Here is a 15,345-nt window from a genome sequence, read left to right as displayed (position 1 = left end):
AAGAGCATTCTAATCTAGTAAAACAACTGGGCCCACAGCCCACTTCTCCCTGACTTCAGTCCAGTCTTAACCCACCTACTTAACTAGAGACTATTCAGTGGGTACTCCTCTTTGTCCAGATGGCTGTTTGACCAGCACAGCAAAATGTCTAACGGCCTACAGTATTCACAGATGGACAGTGTCCAAAGCTAATAGGATAGGATACACTGGTGAGAGGCTTGTAGAGAAGTGTTTAAGGAACTGAGGCTGTGTCTGTTCAGACAGTATCTTATCTCACCATCTCAGCCATCAGTCATGACATGTTCAGCTACCAATAGTGCTTATACGACTCAGCATTCTCTCCACGCATACACAGACATGGTACCGCGCGCGCACGCGCACACACAAACTGTCTCTCCCTCATCCTGTTTCTCCTCTCGATCTCATTGACAGATGGGATAAGTACATTCTACAGTTGAAGTCGGAAGTTTACATACACTTAGCTTGGAGTCAGTAAAACTAGTTTTCAACCACTCCACAAATTTCTTGTTAACAAACTAGTTTCGGCAAGTCGGTTCAGACATCTACTTTGTGCATGACACAAGTAATTTCCATTTATAATTCACCCAATTCCATTGGGTCAGAAGTTTCCATACACCAAGTTGACTGTGCCTTTCAACAGCTTGGAAAATTCTAGAAAATTATGTAATGGCTTTAGAAGCTTCTGATAGGCTAATTGACATAATTTGAGTCAATTGGAGGTGTACCTGTGGATGTATTTCAAGGCCTACCTTTAAACTCTGAGCCTCTTTGCTTGACATCATTGGAAAATCAAAAGAAATCAGCCAAGACCCCAGAAAAAAAAATTGGAGACCTCCACAAGTCTGGCCGTCATACTGCTCAGTGAGGAGATGCATTCTGTCTCCTAGAGATGAACGTACTTTGATGCAAAAAGTGCAAATCAATACCAGAACCACAGCAAAGGACCTTGTGAAGATGCTGGAGGAAACGGGTACTAAAGTATCTATATCCACAGTAAAGCGAGTCCTATATCGACATAACCTGAAAGGCTGCTCAGCAAGGAAGAAGCCACTGCTCCAAAAATGCCATAAAAAAGCCAGACTACGGTCTGCAACTGCACATGGTGACAAAGGTCATACTTTTTGGAGAAATGTCATCTGGTCTGATGAAACAAAAATAGAACTGTTTGGCCATAATGACCATTGTTATGTTTGGAGGAAAAAGGGGGAGGCCTGTAAGCCGAAGAACACCATCCCAACCGTGAAGCACGGGGGTGGCAGCATCATGTTGTGGGGGTGCTATGCTGCAGGAGGGACTGGTGCACTTCACAAAACAGATGGCATCATGAGGCAGGAAAATTATGTGGATATATTGAAGCAACATCTCAAGACATCAGTCAGGAAGTTAAAGCTTGGTCGCAAATGGGTCTTCCAAATGGACAATGACCCCAAGCATACTTCCAAAATTGTGGCAAAATGGCTTCAGGACAACAAAGTCAAGTTATTGAAGTGGCCATCACAAAGCCCTGACCTCAATCCTATAGACAATTTGTGGGCAGAACTGAAAAAGCGTGTGCGAGCAAGGAGGCCTACAAACCTGACTCAGTTACACCAGCTCTGTCAGAAGAAATGGGCCAAAATTCACCCAACTTATTGTGGGAAGCTTGTGGAAGGCTACGCAAAAAGTTTTACTCAAATTAAACAATTTAACCTGTTGAGTGTAGGGGGCAGTATTTTGATGTTTGGATGAAAAACAAACCCAAATGAAACTGCCTATTTCTCAGGCCCAGAATCTAGAATATGCATATAATTGTCCGATTAGGATAGAAAACACTCTAAAGTTTCCAAAACTGTCCAAATATTGTCTGAATATAATATAACTGATATTGCAGGCGAAACCCTGAGGAAAATCCAACAAGGAAGTGCCTAAGAGAAACTAATCTCCCTGTTCCATTGCATGCCTTCCCTCCATTTAAAGGGATATCAACCAGATTCCTTTCCTTATGGCTTCCACATGGTGTTAACAGTCTTTAGACATAGTTTTAGGCTTTTATTCTGAAAAATGAGCGAGAAGGATCACATCGCGTCAGTGGATGGCTGGGTGCCAGCAGAGTTTTACATGCGCAACAGCTTGGAGCAGACATTTTCTCTCTCTCTCTCTCCTATTGAAAAAGCTACGGCCCGGTTGATATATTAACAAATATTTATTGTAAAAACAATCTGAAGATTGATTATAAAAAAACTGACATGTTTCTACGAACTTTATGGGTACTATTTGGAATTTGTCTGCCCGTCATGTCCTGCACGAGCCTGTGGATTTCTGAACAAAACGCGCCAACCATAATCTACTATTATTCTGACAGTTCACATTCTGAAAATAAAGTGGTGACCCTAACTGACCTAAGACAGGGAATTTTTACTAGGATTAAATGTCAGGAATTGTGAAAAACTGAGTTTAAATGTATTTGGCTAAGGTGTATGTAAACTTCCGACTTCAACTGTTTATCTGCAGGCCACACAAAGTAGCCAACCTGCTTCTCCCCCTCTCTAACACACGCAACACTCTTCGATTGTTTGGTGTGGTCATCCACTCCCAGAGGGTGAACTCTGACAGAATCATTGTGTAAAATAGAAGCAGGGGTCAAGGTTCTGAGGTAAGAGGAGACAGTTTGGAGGATTTAGGGGTGAAAGGGAAGATATGGGGGTTTCAGGGCAGATATGGGGGTTTCAGGGCAATGGTTTAGGGCCAGGTTTGGGGGTTAGAGAGTTTTGGCTTTAATTTAGGATAATGGTGGTTGGTGGAGTCACAGTAAGAGTCCAGGATCATGTTTAGGGTTTGGGTTGTCAATCAACACAGCCTAGTCTGAGCCTGATCACTAGAGGTCCACCGATTAATCGGAATGGCCGATTAATTAGGGCCGATTTCAAGTTTTCATAACAATCGGAAATCGGTATTTTTGGACGCCGATTTTTTCTTTCTCTTTATTTAACTAGGCAAGTCAGTGAAGAACACATTCTTATTTTCAATGACGGCCTAGGAACGGTGGGTTAACTGCCTTGTTCAGGGGCAGAACAACTGATTTTTACCTTGTCAGCTCAGGGATTCAATTTTGCAACCTTACGGTTAACTAGTCCAATGCTCTAACCACCGGCCTCACAATGAAACCTGCCTGTTACGCGAATGCAGTAAGAAGCCAAGGAAAGTTGCTAGCTAGCATTAAACTCATCTTATTAAAAAAAACAATCAGTCATAATCACTAGTTATAACTACACATGGTTGGTAATATTACTAGTTTATCTAGCGTGTCCTGCGTTGCATATAATCGATGCAGTGCGCATTCGCGAAAAAGGACTGTCGTTGCTCCAACGTGTACCTAACCATAAACATCAATGCCTTTCTTAAAATCATTACACAGAAGTATATATTTTAAACCTGCATATTGAGCTAAAAGAAAGGTTAGCAGGCAATATTAACCAGGTGAAATTGTGTCAATTCTCTTGCGTTCATTGCACGCAGAGTCAGGGTATATGCAACAGTTTGGGCCGCCTGGCTCGTTGAACTAATTTGCCAGAATTTTTACGTAATTATGACATAACATTGAAGGTTGTGCAATGTAACAGCAATATTTAGACTTATGGATGCCACCTGTTCTATAAAATACGTAACGGTTCCGTATTTCACTGAAAGAATAAACATTTTGTTTTCGAAATGATAGTTTCCGGATCCTAAGGCTTCTATTTCTGTGTGTTATTATGTTATAATTAAGTCTATGATTTGATAGAGCAGTCTGACTGAGCGATGGTAGGCCGCAGCAGGCTCGTAACTATTCATTCAACCACACTTTAGTGCGTTTTGCCAGCAGCTCTTCGCAATGCTTCAAGCATTGCGCTGTTTATGACTTCAAGTTTATGACTTCCCGAGATTAGGCTGGTGTAACGATGTGATGTGAAATGGCTAGCTAGTTAGCGCGGTGCGCGCTAATAGCGTTTCAAACGTCACTCGCTCTGAGACTTGGAGTAGTTGTTCCCCTTGCTCTGCATGGGTAACGATGCTTCGAGTGTGGCTGTTGTCGATGTGTTCCTGGTTCGAGCCCAGGAAGGGGCGAGGAGGAGGAGGACAGAAGCTATACTGTTACACTGGCAATACTATAGTGCCTATAAGCACATCCAATAGTCAAAGCTTTATGAAATACAAATGGTATAAAGAGAAATAGTCCTATAATTCCTATAGTAACTACAACCTAAAACTTCTTACCTGGGAATATTGAAGACGCATGTTAAAAGGAACCACCAACTTTCATGTGTTCTCATGTTCTGAGCAAGGAACTTAAACGTTAGCTTTTCTTACATGATACATATTTCACTTTTACTTTCTTCTCCAACACTTTGTTTTTGTATTATTTAACCTCTTTCAGCTAGGGGGCGCTATTTTTATGTTTGGATATGTTAACGTTGCCAATGTAAACGGCCTATTTCTCAGGCCCATATGCTAGAATATGCATATAATTGACAGATTAGGGTAGAAAACTCTAAAGTTTCCAAAACGGTCAAAGTGTTGTCTGTGAGTATAACAGAACTGATATTGCAGGCGAAACCTGAGGAAAATCAAACCAGGAAGTGGCTTCTATTTTGAAAGCTCCATGTTCCATAGCCTGCCTTCGCTCCATTTAAAGGGATATCAACCAGATTCCTTTTCCTATCGCTTCCTCAAGGTGTCAACAGTCTTTAGACATAGTTTCAGGCTTTTATTTTGAAAAATGAGCGAGAAAGAAAACATGGCGTTGGTGGATAGCTGGGTGATCCCATGAGTTTTGCTTGCACAGCAGAGTGGGGCAGCCATTGACTCTCCCTCTCCTACTGAAAAAGAGACAGTGCCGGTTGATAGATTATCGATTATATATTTTAAAAACAACCTGAGGTTTGATTATAAAAAACGTTTGACATGTTTCTGTGGACATACTATTTGCGTTGTCGTGACCGCTCGAGCCTGTGGATTTCTGAACATAACGCGCCAAACAAACAGAGGTATTTTGGATACAAAAATAATCTTTATGGAACAAAAGGAACATTTGTGTAACTGGGAGGCTCATGAGTGAAAACATCCGAAGATCATCAAAGGTAAGCGATTCATTTTACTCCTTTTCTGATTTTCGTGCCCAAGCTCCTTTGATGCTAGGTGTTCATAATGTTTTGTCTAGTGATCGATAAATTTACAAACGCTTGGATTGCTTTCGCTTCCAATACTCTACTCAGCAAACTGGATGCAGTTTATCACAGTGCCATCCGTTTTGTTACTAAAGTACCTTATACTACCCACCACTGCGACCTGTATGCTCAAGTCGACTGGCCCTCGCTACATGTTCGTCGTCAGACCCACTGGCTCCAGGTCATCTACAAGTCTATGCTAGGTAAAGCTCCGCCTTATCTCAGTTCACTGGTCACGATGGCAACGCACACGCTCCAGCAGGTGTATCTCACTGATCATCCCTAAAACCAAAACCTCATGTCCGGGACTAGAGCAGGGGGTATGGGATGAAAGGTGTGTCCCATGTCCGGGACTGGAGCAGGGGGAATGGGATGAAAGGCATTCTCCAGGTTTCTCTGTGAGATTGTTTGGAGAAGCCTGATATGCTGCTTAAAACACAGTTATTCAGCCAGGGTAGGACCACCATACAGTGGGGCAAAAAAGTATTCAGTCAGCCACCAATTGTGCAAGTTCTCCCACTTAAAAAGATGAGAGGCCTGTAATTTTCATCATAGGTACACTTCAATTATGACAGACAAAATGAGAAAAGAAATCCAGAAAATCACATTGTAGGATTTTTAATGCATTTATTTGCAAATTATGGTGGAAAATAAGTATTTGGTCAATAACAAAAGTTTCTCAATACTTTGTTGTATACCCTTTGTTGGCAATGACAGAGGTCAAACGTTTATTGTAAGTCTTCACAAGGTTCACACACACTGTTGCTGGTATTTTGGCCCATTCCTCCATGCAGATCTCCTCTAGAGCAGTGATGTTTTGGGGCTGTTGCTGGGCAACACAGACTTTCAACTCCCTCCAAAGATTTTCTTTGGGGTTGAGATCTGGAGACTGGCTAGGCCATTCCAGGACCTTGAAATGCTTCTGACGAAGCCACTCCTTCGTTGCCCGGGCGGTGTGTTTGGGATCATTGTCATGCTGAAAAGACCCAGCCATGTTTCATCTTCAATGCCCTTGCTAATGGAAGGAGGTTTTCACTCAAAATCTCACGATACATGTCCAATAAATTGAGTTTACCACAAATTGTAGAAACATAAAGGATTATCAATGGAAACAAGATGCACCTGAGCTCAATATCGAGTCTCATAGCAAAGAATCTGAACACTTATGCAAAGAAGGTATCTGTTTTTGATTTGAAAACATTTCTAAAAACATGTTTTCACTTTGTCATTATGGGGTATTGTGTGTATCTTGATGGGATGCACTGTATATATATATATATATACATGCATTATGTGCCACACACACACACACAAAAACCACTACACACATATATGCACATACCAATACAAACACACTGCTTGTGCAGGCCACATCACCGTCCGTCGTTGACAGATGGAGCGCAGGTGAGCCCACAGGAGTCTGGTTAATTATTTGTGTTTGGGCAATCACCCCCTCTAACCCTGCGGAAAGCACCACGCAAGGGATTCTGGGTAATGGGTGGAGGGTGACAGCTCTGATGGCGAGTGGCCACGGTGGATAGTAGCAATATACTGTACATTGGTGGTGGTGAATATGATGATGAATGAGTGCGATGTGTTACACCCACTTAATGGGACCTACTGACAAGCACTAGATATAGCAGGGCAGTCTGCTCTGAATGTAATCCACTGATGATGAAGAGCGTAAATGTTGGAAGTCTTAACAGAGATTGACATCAATAAGGGGGGAGAAAGGGGTAAATTATGGTCCTGTCTAAAAGTGTAGTGGAAGAGTGGGTGTCCGGCCGCATAGATCTGATAAAGGGGTCTTGTTGAGTAGTTAGGGGGGTCCAGGTCTAAGGGGAGTATACGTCTTTAAAGCGATCTCTGCTCAGTGTTTAGCTAACCTACTTTAGACATTGTTATTACAGCTCTAAATCACTCTTCCTACAGCACCGCTCTCCCATTCCTATTCTCCTGACCCTGAATGGAGCGAGGAGGGATGGTGGGGGTAGGGACATCCATCTTGGTCCCTGTGACAAGGTGGGAGGGGTGAGGAAACCGTTTCTCCGACAACTCACCCTATCACCCTCACTCTCTCTCTTTCTGAAAGGACCAGTTTCCTGCTGGTTGAGAACTCTGACGACAACTCTTCCACCCAAATCAACTTCTCCTGTATATGGGTGTTGTCTATGAACACTCTGGACACATCTTGACCCCCGTTCTTTCTTACACAGGTCCTGACTGGTATGATGCTGTTCTGTAATATACTAGTATGTGTCCTCCTACACTGCAGTGTTCCATCCAGTCCTCCAGCAGTCCCAACAGGGTTTCATCTCCAGCAGTCCCAACAGGGTTTCATCTCCAGCAGTCCCAACAGGGTTTCATCTCCAGCAGTCCCAGCAGGGTTTCATCTCCAGCAGTCCCAGCAGGGTTTCATCTCCAGCAGTCCCAGCAGGGTTTCATCTCCAGCAGTCCCAGCAGGGTTTCATCTCAGCTCCTCCAGCAGGGTTTCATCTCAGCTCCTCCAGCAGGGTTTCATCTCAGCTCCTCCAGCAGGGTTTCATCTCAGCTCCTCCAGCAGGGTTTCATCTCAGCTCCTCCAGCAGGGTTTCATCTCAGCTCCTCCAGCAGGGTTTCATCTCAGCTCCTCCAGCAGGGTTTCATCTCAGCTCCTCCAGCAGGGTCTCATCTCAGCTCCTCCAGCAGGGTTTCATCTCAGCTCCTCCAGCAGTCTCAACAGGGTTCCCATCCAGTCCTCCAGCAGTCCCAACATAACATTTTTGTTTTAGTCCTGGGCAAACTCACCTGATTTAACTCACTGACGGCTTGATGATTAGTTGACAAGTTGAATTAGGTGTGCTTGTCCAGGGCTACAACAACAATATGTACTGTTGGGGGTACTGGAGGACTGGAGTAGGGAAACACTGCATGCGCTGTCCTACTGTTTGCATCTCACCTAACAGTCAGAAAATGTACCCCTGTGCTGTATGTAGGTTTAGTGATAGCTGGTGTCTCCCCAGTGGTATTGTGTGGTACCATGTTCCTCCCAGTACTGGACAGACTCCTGTAAGAAGGGTAAGTACTATGTATACGTCTCCCCAGTGTTGTTGTGTGGTACCATGCTCCTTACCTGTACTATGCTCTGCAGGTCCAGTACGTAGGTCCTCTCAGTGTCCATTATCTCCTGAACCACCCTGTCCACATACTGCACCCTGGGCCCTGGGGAGCTCCTCTCCCCAGCCTTGGTGTCTGACTGGGGGGTCTGGGCAGACACCTGTCTAACAGTCCCTATTCCTGCATCTGGCCCTCCAATATTCCTTTCCTCCTCATCCCCACATCCCAGCTGCCTGGCTGGAACCAGCTCCAACCGGATCGCCCCGGAGTCCCGGTCAGGAGCGCGGTGACAGTGAGGAGAGGGGCCTAAAGTGGAGCGGCTGCCCAGTGAGCAGTGGCTGTCCCTGGAGGAGGCGGAGGAAGAGGTGGAGCCGTAGCTGATTGGGCGCTCGGCACTGTCTGGGGAGGAGTCCATGCTGTGGGCGGAGCAGTAGCGTAGAGGGGTGTGGTGGATGTCGGAGTGGCGAAAGCGGCCCGGAACGCCCACTGAGCTCAGGACCGAGCCGGCATCCGGAATCTCTGGGAGAGGAGGGAGGGCATCCGTGTAATCGTCTGAAAGAAGGAGGCGAGAGAGGGAGAGAAAAGGAAGTGTGAGAATTGAGACCTTTATCCTTGTCCTCTCATCAAGTTCAGAGTAAACATTGTTAATACTCAACCATCCTAATAAAACAACAAAAAGTGAACCCCTTTATGTTCCCACAGTGTCCCTATCTGGATTCCAAGTGGCAAGCTTGCCAGGACACAGTTTAACTCGACACTGGAAGCCTCTCTCTCTCTCGCTGTCTCATCTCTCTCAGCAGAAAGGCCAAAGTAGAAAACCCACACCTTGTTCATGTCCCTTGATGGTTTAGGATTCCAACTGAAAAACAGGCCACACCACAGTCGTGAGAGTGTGGTGTCCAGTCTAACTGAAACTGACCACAATTGTCCTCAACTCACACCATGGCCAGAAGGCTTTAAACACACACAAAAATAAGCACTCTAACAAGCCATGATGACCACACTAAGTCATTTACAGAGAGAGAGAGAGAGAGAGACACCAGAGAGAGAGAGAGAGAGAGACACCAGAGAGAGAGAGAGAGAGAGAGTGACACCAGAGAGAGACAGAGAGAGAGTGAGTAAGTGAAAGGGGTATGAATCCCAAACCACCGCCTTGCCCCTACCAACTCGCCCTTGAGGGCCCTCTGTCATCAGGTGTTGCTGACAAACAAAAAATTCAAATGAACAAATCCCCTGTCGTTTTACAAAATATAAACCTCAGTTACATTTAATTTTAGTTAAACATTTAATTTGGGAGGTATTTCATATTTGACATGTGTCAAGTCTCACAAATTAATGCTTGTATCATATAATTAGGCACGCCACTCCAATATTTTGTGTAAAACTCAACAATAACGCTGTGCCTTATGGGATTCCAATTCGCTAATTAGCCCCTACACCCTAGATCATTTTCATTCCCTCAGATTTGGGACACTTGTGCAAATGGAGGGCCAAGGGGGTGATTTTACAGTACTCTACTTTTCTTTACTGTTCTGTATTGTTTTCTACTGTACATCATGCAAAAACAAACATCTATGATTGGTTCAGATTTGGTCTTGCCAGGACGGACTGACCAAATGTTTTTTTAAATTCAAAAGTTCATGTATGTATTGGTTGGTGCTCAGTGGTTGAGGATGCTTGTTACAGTAAATGGAAAGAGGTTAGGTGGTAGGTATCATGGTAGGAGTCAGTAAGAGCTGAGAGAGGTGACATTACATGGAAAAAGAAGAGCAAGAGTGTGATTGTACAGACTGTGAAAACTCCCATTGTAGCCAAATCAATTTCAGTAATTCCGACTTGGTAACAGAATTACGAGTTTTAATCAAACTTGATATCAGTAAATAAAACACAAAAAATGATATATAAATAATTAGCAGGTCTACCTGTAATTGTTATGTGGGTTTTTGGTAACGGAATTACAAGGCAATGTTTATTAAACTTACAGAAGGCAAATAATTAAATAATATAAAAGTGTTGCTCATAGTTGTGTTTTGATGTATTTCTAATACCTTTTAAGACTTTTCTGGTAGATGTTTTCTAAGACCCCTTTTCCATCTACTTTCCATCTTATTCAACATTTTTGGGATGGAAAATGGTTAAAATGTATACAGTGCATTAGGATTCAGATCCCATTTTGTTATGTTACATCCTTATTCTAAAACTGATTAAATTGTTTTTCCCCCATCAATTTACACACACCACCCCATAATGACTAAGCAAAAAACATTAGACATTCTTGCAAATGTATAAAGAAAAAAAATTAATGAAATCACATTTACATAAGTATTCAGACCCTTTACTATGTACTTTGTTGAAGCAATTTTGGCAGCGATGAAAGCCTCAAGTTTTCTTGGTTTGATGCTACAAGCTTGGCACACCTGTATTTGTGGAGTTTCTTCCATTCCTCTCTGCAGATCCTCTCAAGCTCTGTCGGATGGGGAGGATCTCTGAGCTGCTATTTTCAGGTCTATCCAGATATGTTAAAATCGGGTTCAAGTCCGGGCTCTGGCTGGGTCACTCAAGGACATTCAGAGACTTGTGCCGAAGCCACTCTTGTGTTGTCTTGGTCGTGTGCTTAGGGTCATTGTCCTAAGGTACTGAACACTCTGGAGCAGGTTTTCATCTCTGTACTTTGCTCAGTTCACCTTTCCCTCGATCCTGACTAGTCTCCCAGTCCCTGCTACTGAAAAACATCCCCACAACATGATGCTTCCACCACCATGCTTCACCGTAGGGATGGTGCCAGGTTTCCTTTAGACATGACGCTTGGCATTCAGGCCAAAGATTTCAATCTTGTTCTCACATCAGACCAGAGAATCTTGTTTCTCATGGTCAGAGTCATTTAGGTGCCTTTTGGCAAACTCCAAGCAGGCTATCATGTGCCTTTCATTGAGACATGGCTTCCGCCTAGCCACTACCAAATAAGGCCTAATAGAGATGGGAGAACCTGCAGCACCATCCAGAAAGACAACCATCTCCACAGAGGAACTCTGGAGCTCTGTCAGAGTGACCATCAGGTTGTTGGTCACCTCCCTGACTAAAGCCCTTCTCCCCCAATTGCTCAGTTTAGCCGGGCGGCCAGTTCCAGGAAGAGTCTTGTAGGTTCCAAACTTCCATTTAAGAATTGAGGCCACTGTGTTCTTGGGGACATTCAATGCGGCAGACAAGTTTTGGTACCCTTCCTCAGATCTGTGCCTCAACACAGTCCTGTCTCGGAGCTCTACGGACAATTTCTTCGACCTCATGGTTTGGTTTTTGCTCTGACATGCACTGTGGGATTTATACAATGTGCATTCTCCGTACTTCCACTCATGCTACAACCAGAACTGCAGCTGCAATGAATGAGTATAGTAAAGTTCATTTATTAGCAGCTTGTGTCTAATATCAAATAATATTTCACTCTCTCTCTGGTCATAGGAGAAACAACATGAATTGGTGCATGAGGCAGAAATAATGCAGTGACTTGAGTTTCACCATCAGCTGGAAGACTATGTCCACTTTTCTCAGTGGAGGGAGTCAGGTAAGAGGCAACCTCAACGCTTCTCCACTCCACGGTACTTACACCCATGAAATTGGAAGAACTCTTGTGCGTTTCGTGTGTGTGTTTCTTAAATGCATTTGGTTCATCACCCCTGAGATAATGCTAACTGAGCTAATGGTTTTAGTGCGACTCCTTATAGCCATTAGACATGGGCCAGCAACATTCACACAAAGAAACCATGTGTCTCTACCCCTAGTGAAAACCAAACAACAGACGAAGACTTCCTTACTTCTGTTTACCCAGCCCTTCCCCTGCACCTTCCAGACCCCCTGTTCAGGACACACCTAACCTGTTACACACGCGCTTGCACACTGCACACCCAAACTCTGTGTGAGTGGTAAAATGTGACTAGAACAAGTAGAGAGTGTGAGTGAGGTGGGCAGGGGGGGGGGGGTTGGTGTTATCTTCAGCCCAGATTATGTTCAACCTGATCTGTGTAAATTCTCTCTAATTACAGGCCTAAAGCCTCAGAGTTGGTACTGTTTCTCCAGTTGTGTGTGCATGTCTAAGGCTGTGTGTCTATGTGTGTCTGTGTGTGTGTGTTTAAGGATTAGACTGGGTATTAGTTCTGTGAGCTCTTCCTTTCCTGCCAGAATAGCAACAGTGAACCAGTGGCTCAATAAGGACAAAGACCAGGCCTACATTTTTTAGCAAATGTATTGAAAATGAAAGAGAAATATCTAATTTACATAAGTATTCACACCCCTTAGTCAATACATGTTAGAATCACGTTTGGCAGCGATTACAGCTGTGAGTCTTTCTGGGCAAGTCTCTAAGAGCTGAGCACACCTGAATTGTACAACATTTGCACATTATTCTTTAAAAACGTCTTCAAAATCTGTCAAGTTGGTTGTTCCACAAGCCAATGTAAGTCAACACTAACTAGGCCACTCAGGAACATTCAATGTCTTGGTAAGCAACTCCAGTGTACACTACCGGTCATCTACTAATTAAGGGTTTTTCTTTATTTTTAAGATTTTATACATTGTATAATAATAGCGAAGACATCAAAACTATGAAATAACACATGGAATCATGTAGTAACCAAATAAAGTGTTAAACAAATCAAAATATATTTTATATGAGATTCTTCAAATAGCCACCCTTTGCCTTGATGACAGCTTTGCACACTCTTGGCATTCTCTCAACCAGCTCCATGAGCTAGTCACCTGGAATGCATTTCAATTAACAGGTGTGCTTTCTTAAAAGTTAATTTATGGAATTTCTTTCCTTCTTAAATGTATTTGAGCCAATCAGTTGTGTTTGGGGTGGTATACAGAATATGGCCCTATTTGGTTAAAGACCAAGTCCATGTTATGGCAAGAAGAGCTCAAATAAGCAAAGAGAAACAACAGTCCATCATTACTTTAAGACATGAAGGTTAGTCAATACGGAACATTGCGTGAACTCTGAAAGTTTCTTCAAGTACAGTCTCAAAAACCATCAAGCTCTATGATGAAACTGGCTCTCATGAGGACCGCCACAGAAATGGAAGACCAGAGTTACCTATTTGCAGCCCAAATAAATGCTTCACTGAGTTCAAGTAAAAGACATCTCAATATCAACTGTTCAGAGGAGACTGTGTGAATCAGACCTTAGTTGACAAATTGCTGCAAAGAAACCACTACTAAAGGACAACAATAATAAGAAGAGACTTGCTTGGGCCAAGAAACACGAGCAATGGACATTAGACCGGTGGAAATTTGTCCTTTGGTCTGGAGTCCAAATTGGAGATTTCTGGTTCTAAGCACAGTCTTTGTGAGATGCAGTGTGGGTGAACGGATGATCTCTGCATGTGTATTTCCCACCGTAAAGCATGGAGGTGGTGGTGTGATAGTGTCACTAGCAAAGCACCCCCACACTGTCTGATATATTTAGAATTTAAACCACACTTAACCAGCATGGCTACCACAGCATTCTGCAGCGATACGCCATCCCATCTGTTTTTTTAGCTTAGTGGGACTATCATTTGTTTTCAACAGGACAATGACTCAATACACCTCCAGACTGTGTAAGGGCTATTTGACCAAGGAGAGTGATGGAGTGCAGCATCAGGTGACCTGGCCTCCACAATCCCCAGACATCAACCCAACTGAGATGGTTTGGGATGAGTTGGACTGCAGAGTGAAGGAAAATGATCAGCATATGTGGGAACTCCTTCAAGACTGTTGGAAAAGCATTCCAGGTGAAGCTTGTTGAGAGAATGCCAAGAGTGTGCAAATCTGTCATAAAGGTGGCTGTTTAAAACTTTTTTTAACTTCATGATTCCATATGTGTTAGTTCATAGTTTTGATGTCTTCACTATTATTCTACAATGTAGAAAATAGTAAAACATAAAGAAAACCCCTTGAATGAGTAGGTGTTCTAAAACTTTGGACCAGTAGTGTATATTTGGGCTTGTGTTTTAGGTTAATGTCCTGCTGAAAGGTGAATTTGTCTCCCAGGGTCTGTTGGAAAGCATACTGAACCAGTTTTTCCTCTAGGACTTAACCTGTGCTTAGCTCTATTAAATGTATTTTTATCTATACAAACCCCATAGAGTTTGCCGATGACAAGCATACCCACAACCTGATGCATCCGCCACCATGCTTGAAAATATGAAGAGTGGTACACAGTGATGTGTTGTGTTTGCCCAAAACATAACATTTTGTATTCACGACAAAGTTAATTTCTTTTCAGTTTTACCCTAGTCCCTTATTGCAAACAGGACACATATTTTGGAATAATTTTATTCTGTACAGGTTTCCTTCTCACATTTAGGAATAGTTTTATTCTGTACTGGCTTCCTTTTCACTCTGTCAATTAGGTTAGTATTGTAGAGTAACTACAATGTTGTTGATCCATCCTCAGTGCTCTCCTATCACAGCCATTAAACTCTGTTTAAAATTACCATTAAGTTGAAATCCCCAAGCGGTTTCCTCCCCTCAGGCAACTGAGTTAGGAAGGACGCCTGCATCTTTGTAGTGATTGGGTGTATTGATACACCATCCAAAGTGTAATTAATAACTTCATTATGCTCAAAGAAATATTCAAATGTCTGCTTTTTATTTTTTTTAACCGATCTACCAATAGGTGGCCTTCTTTGCAAGGCATTGGAAAACCTCCCTGGTCTTTGTGGTTGAATCTGTGTTTGAAATTCACTGCTTGACTGAGAGACAGATAATTGTGTGTGTGTGGGGGGTACAGAGATGAGGTAGTCATTCAGAAATCATGTTAATCACTGTTGTTGCACACGGTCCATATTATGAGACTTGTTACTCTTGAACTTATTTAAGCTTGCCGTAACAAAGGGATTGAATACGTATTGACTCAAGACATTTCAGCTTTTATTTTTTAATTCGTTTGTTGAAATTTCTAAAAAACAGAATTCCACTTTGACATTATAGGGTATTGTGTGTAGGCAGGTGACACAAAATCTCAATTTAATCCATTTCAAATTCAGGCTGTAATACAACAAAATGTGGA

General features: G+C 43.0%; 1 protein-coding gene across 1 annotated transcript in view; it reads right to left on the bottom strand.

The window, feature by feature from the left end:
• Window positions 1-15,345, bottom strand: part of LOC118376782 (pleckstrin homology domain-containing family G member 1) — a 163,163-nt gene that overhangs the window by 54,479 nt on the left and 93,339 nt on the right. The window contains 1 exon segment of the mRNA XM_052523927.1: window positions 8,317-8,852. Coding sequence (XP_052379887.1) covers window positions 8,317-8,852 — 536 coding nt within the window.

This window comes from Oncorhynchus keta, chromosome 8 (assembly GCF_023373465.1).
Source record: "Oncorhynchus keta strain PuntledgeMale-10-30-2019 chromosome 8, Oket_V2, whole genome shotgun sequence".
In the NCBI taxonomy this organism is placed as follows: Eukaryota; Metazoa; Chordata; class Actinopteri; order Salmoniformes; family Salmonidae; genus Oncorhynchus; species Oncorhynchus keta.
This window is presented reverse-complemented; position numbering and strand designations above follow the sequence as displayed.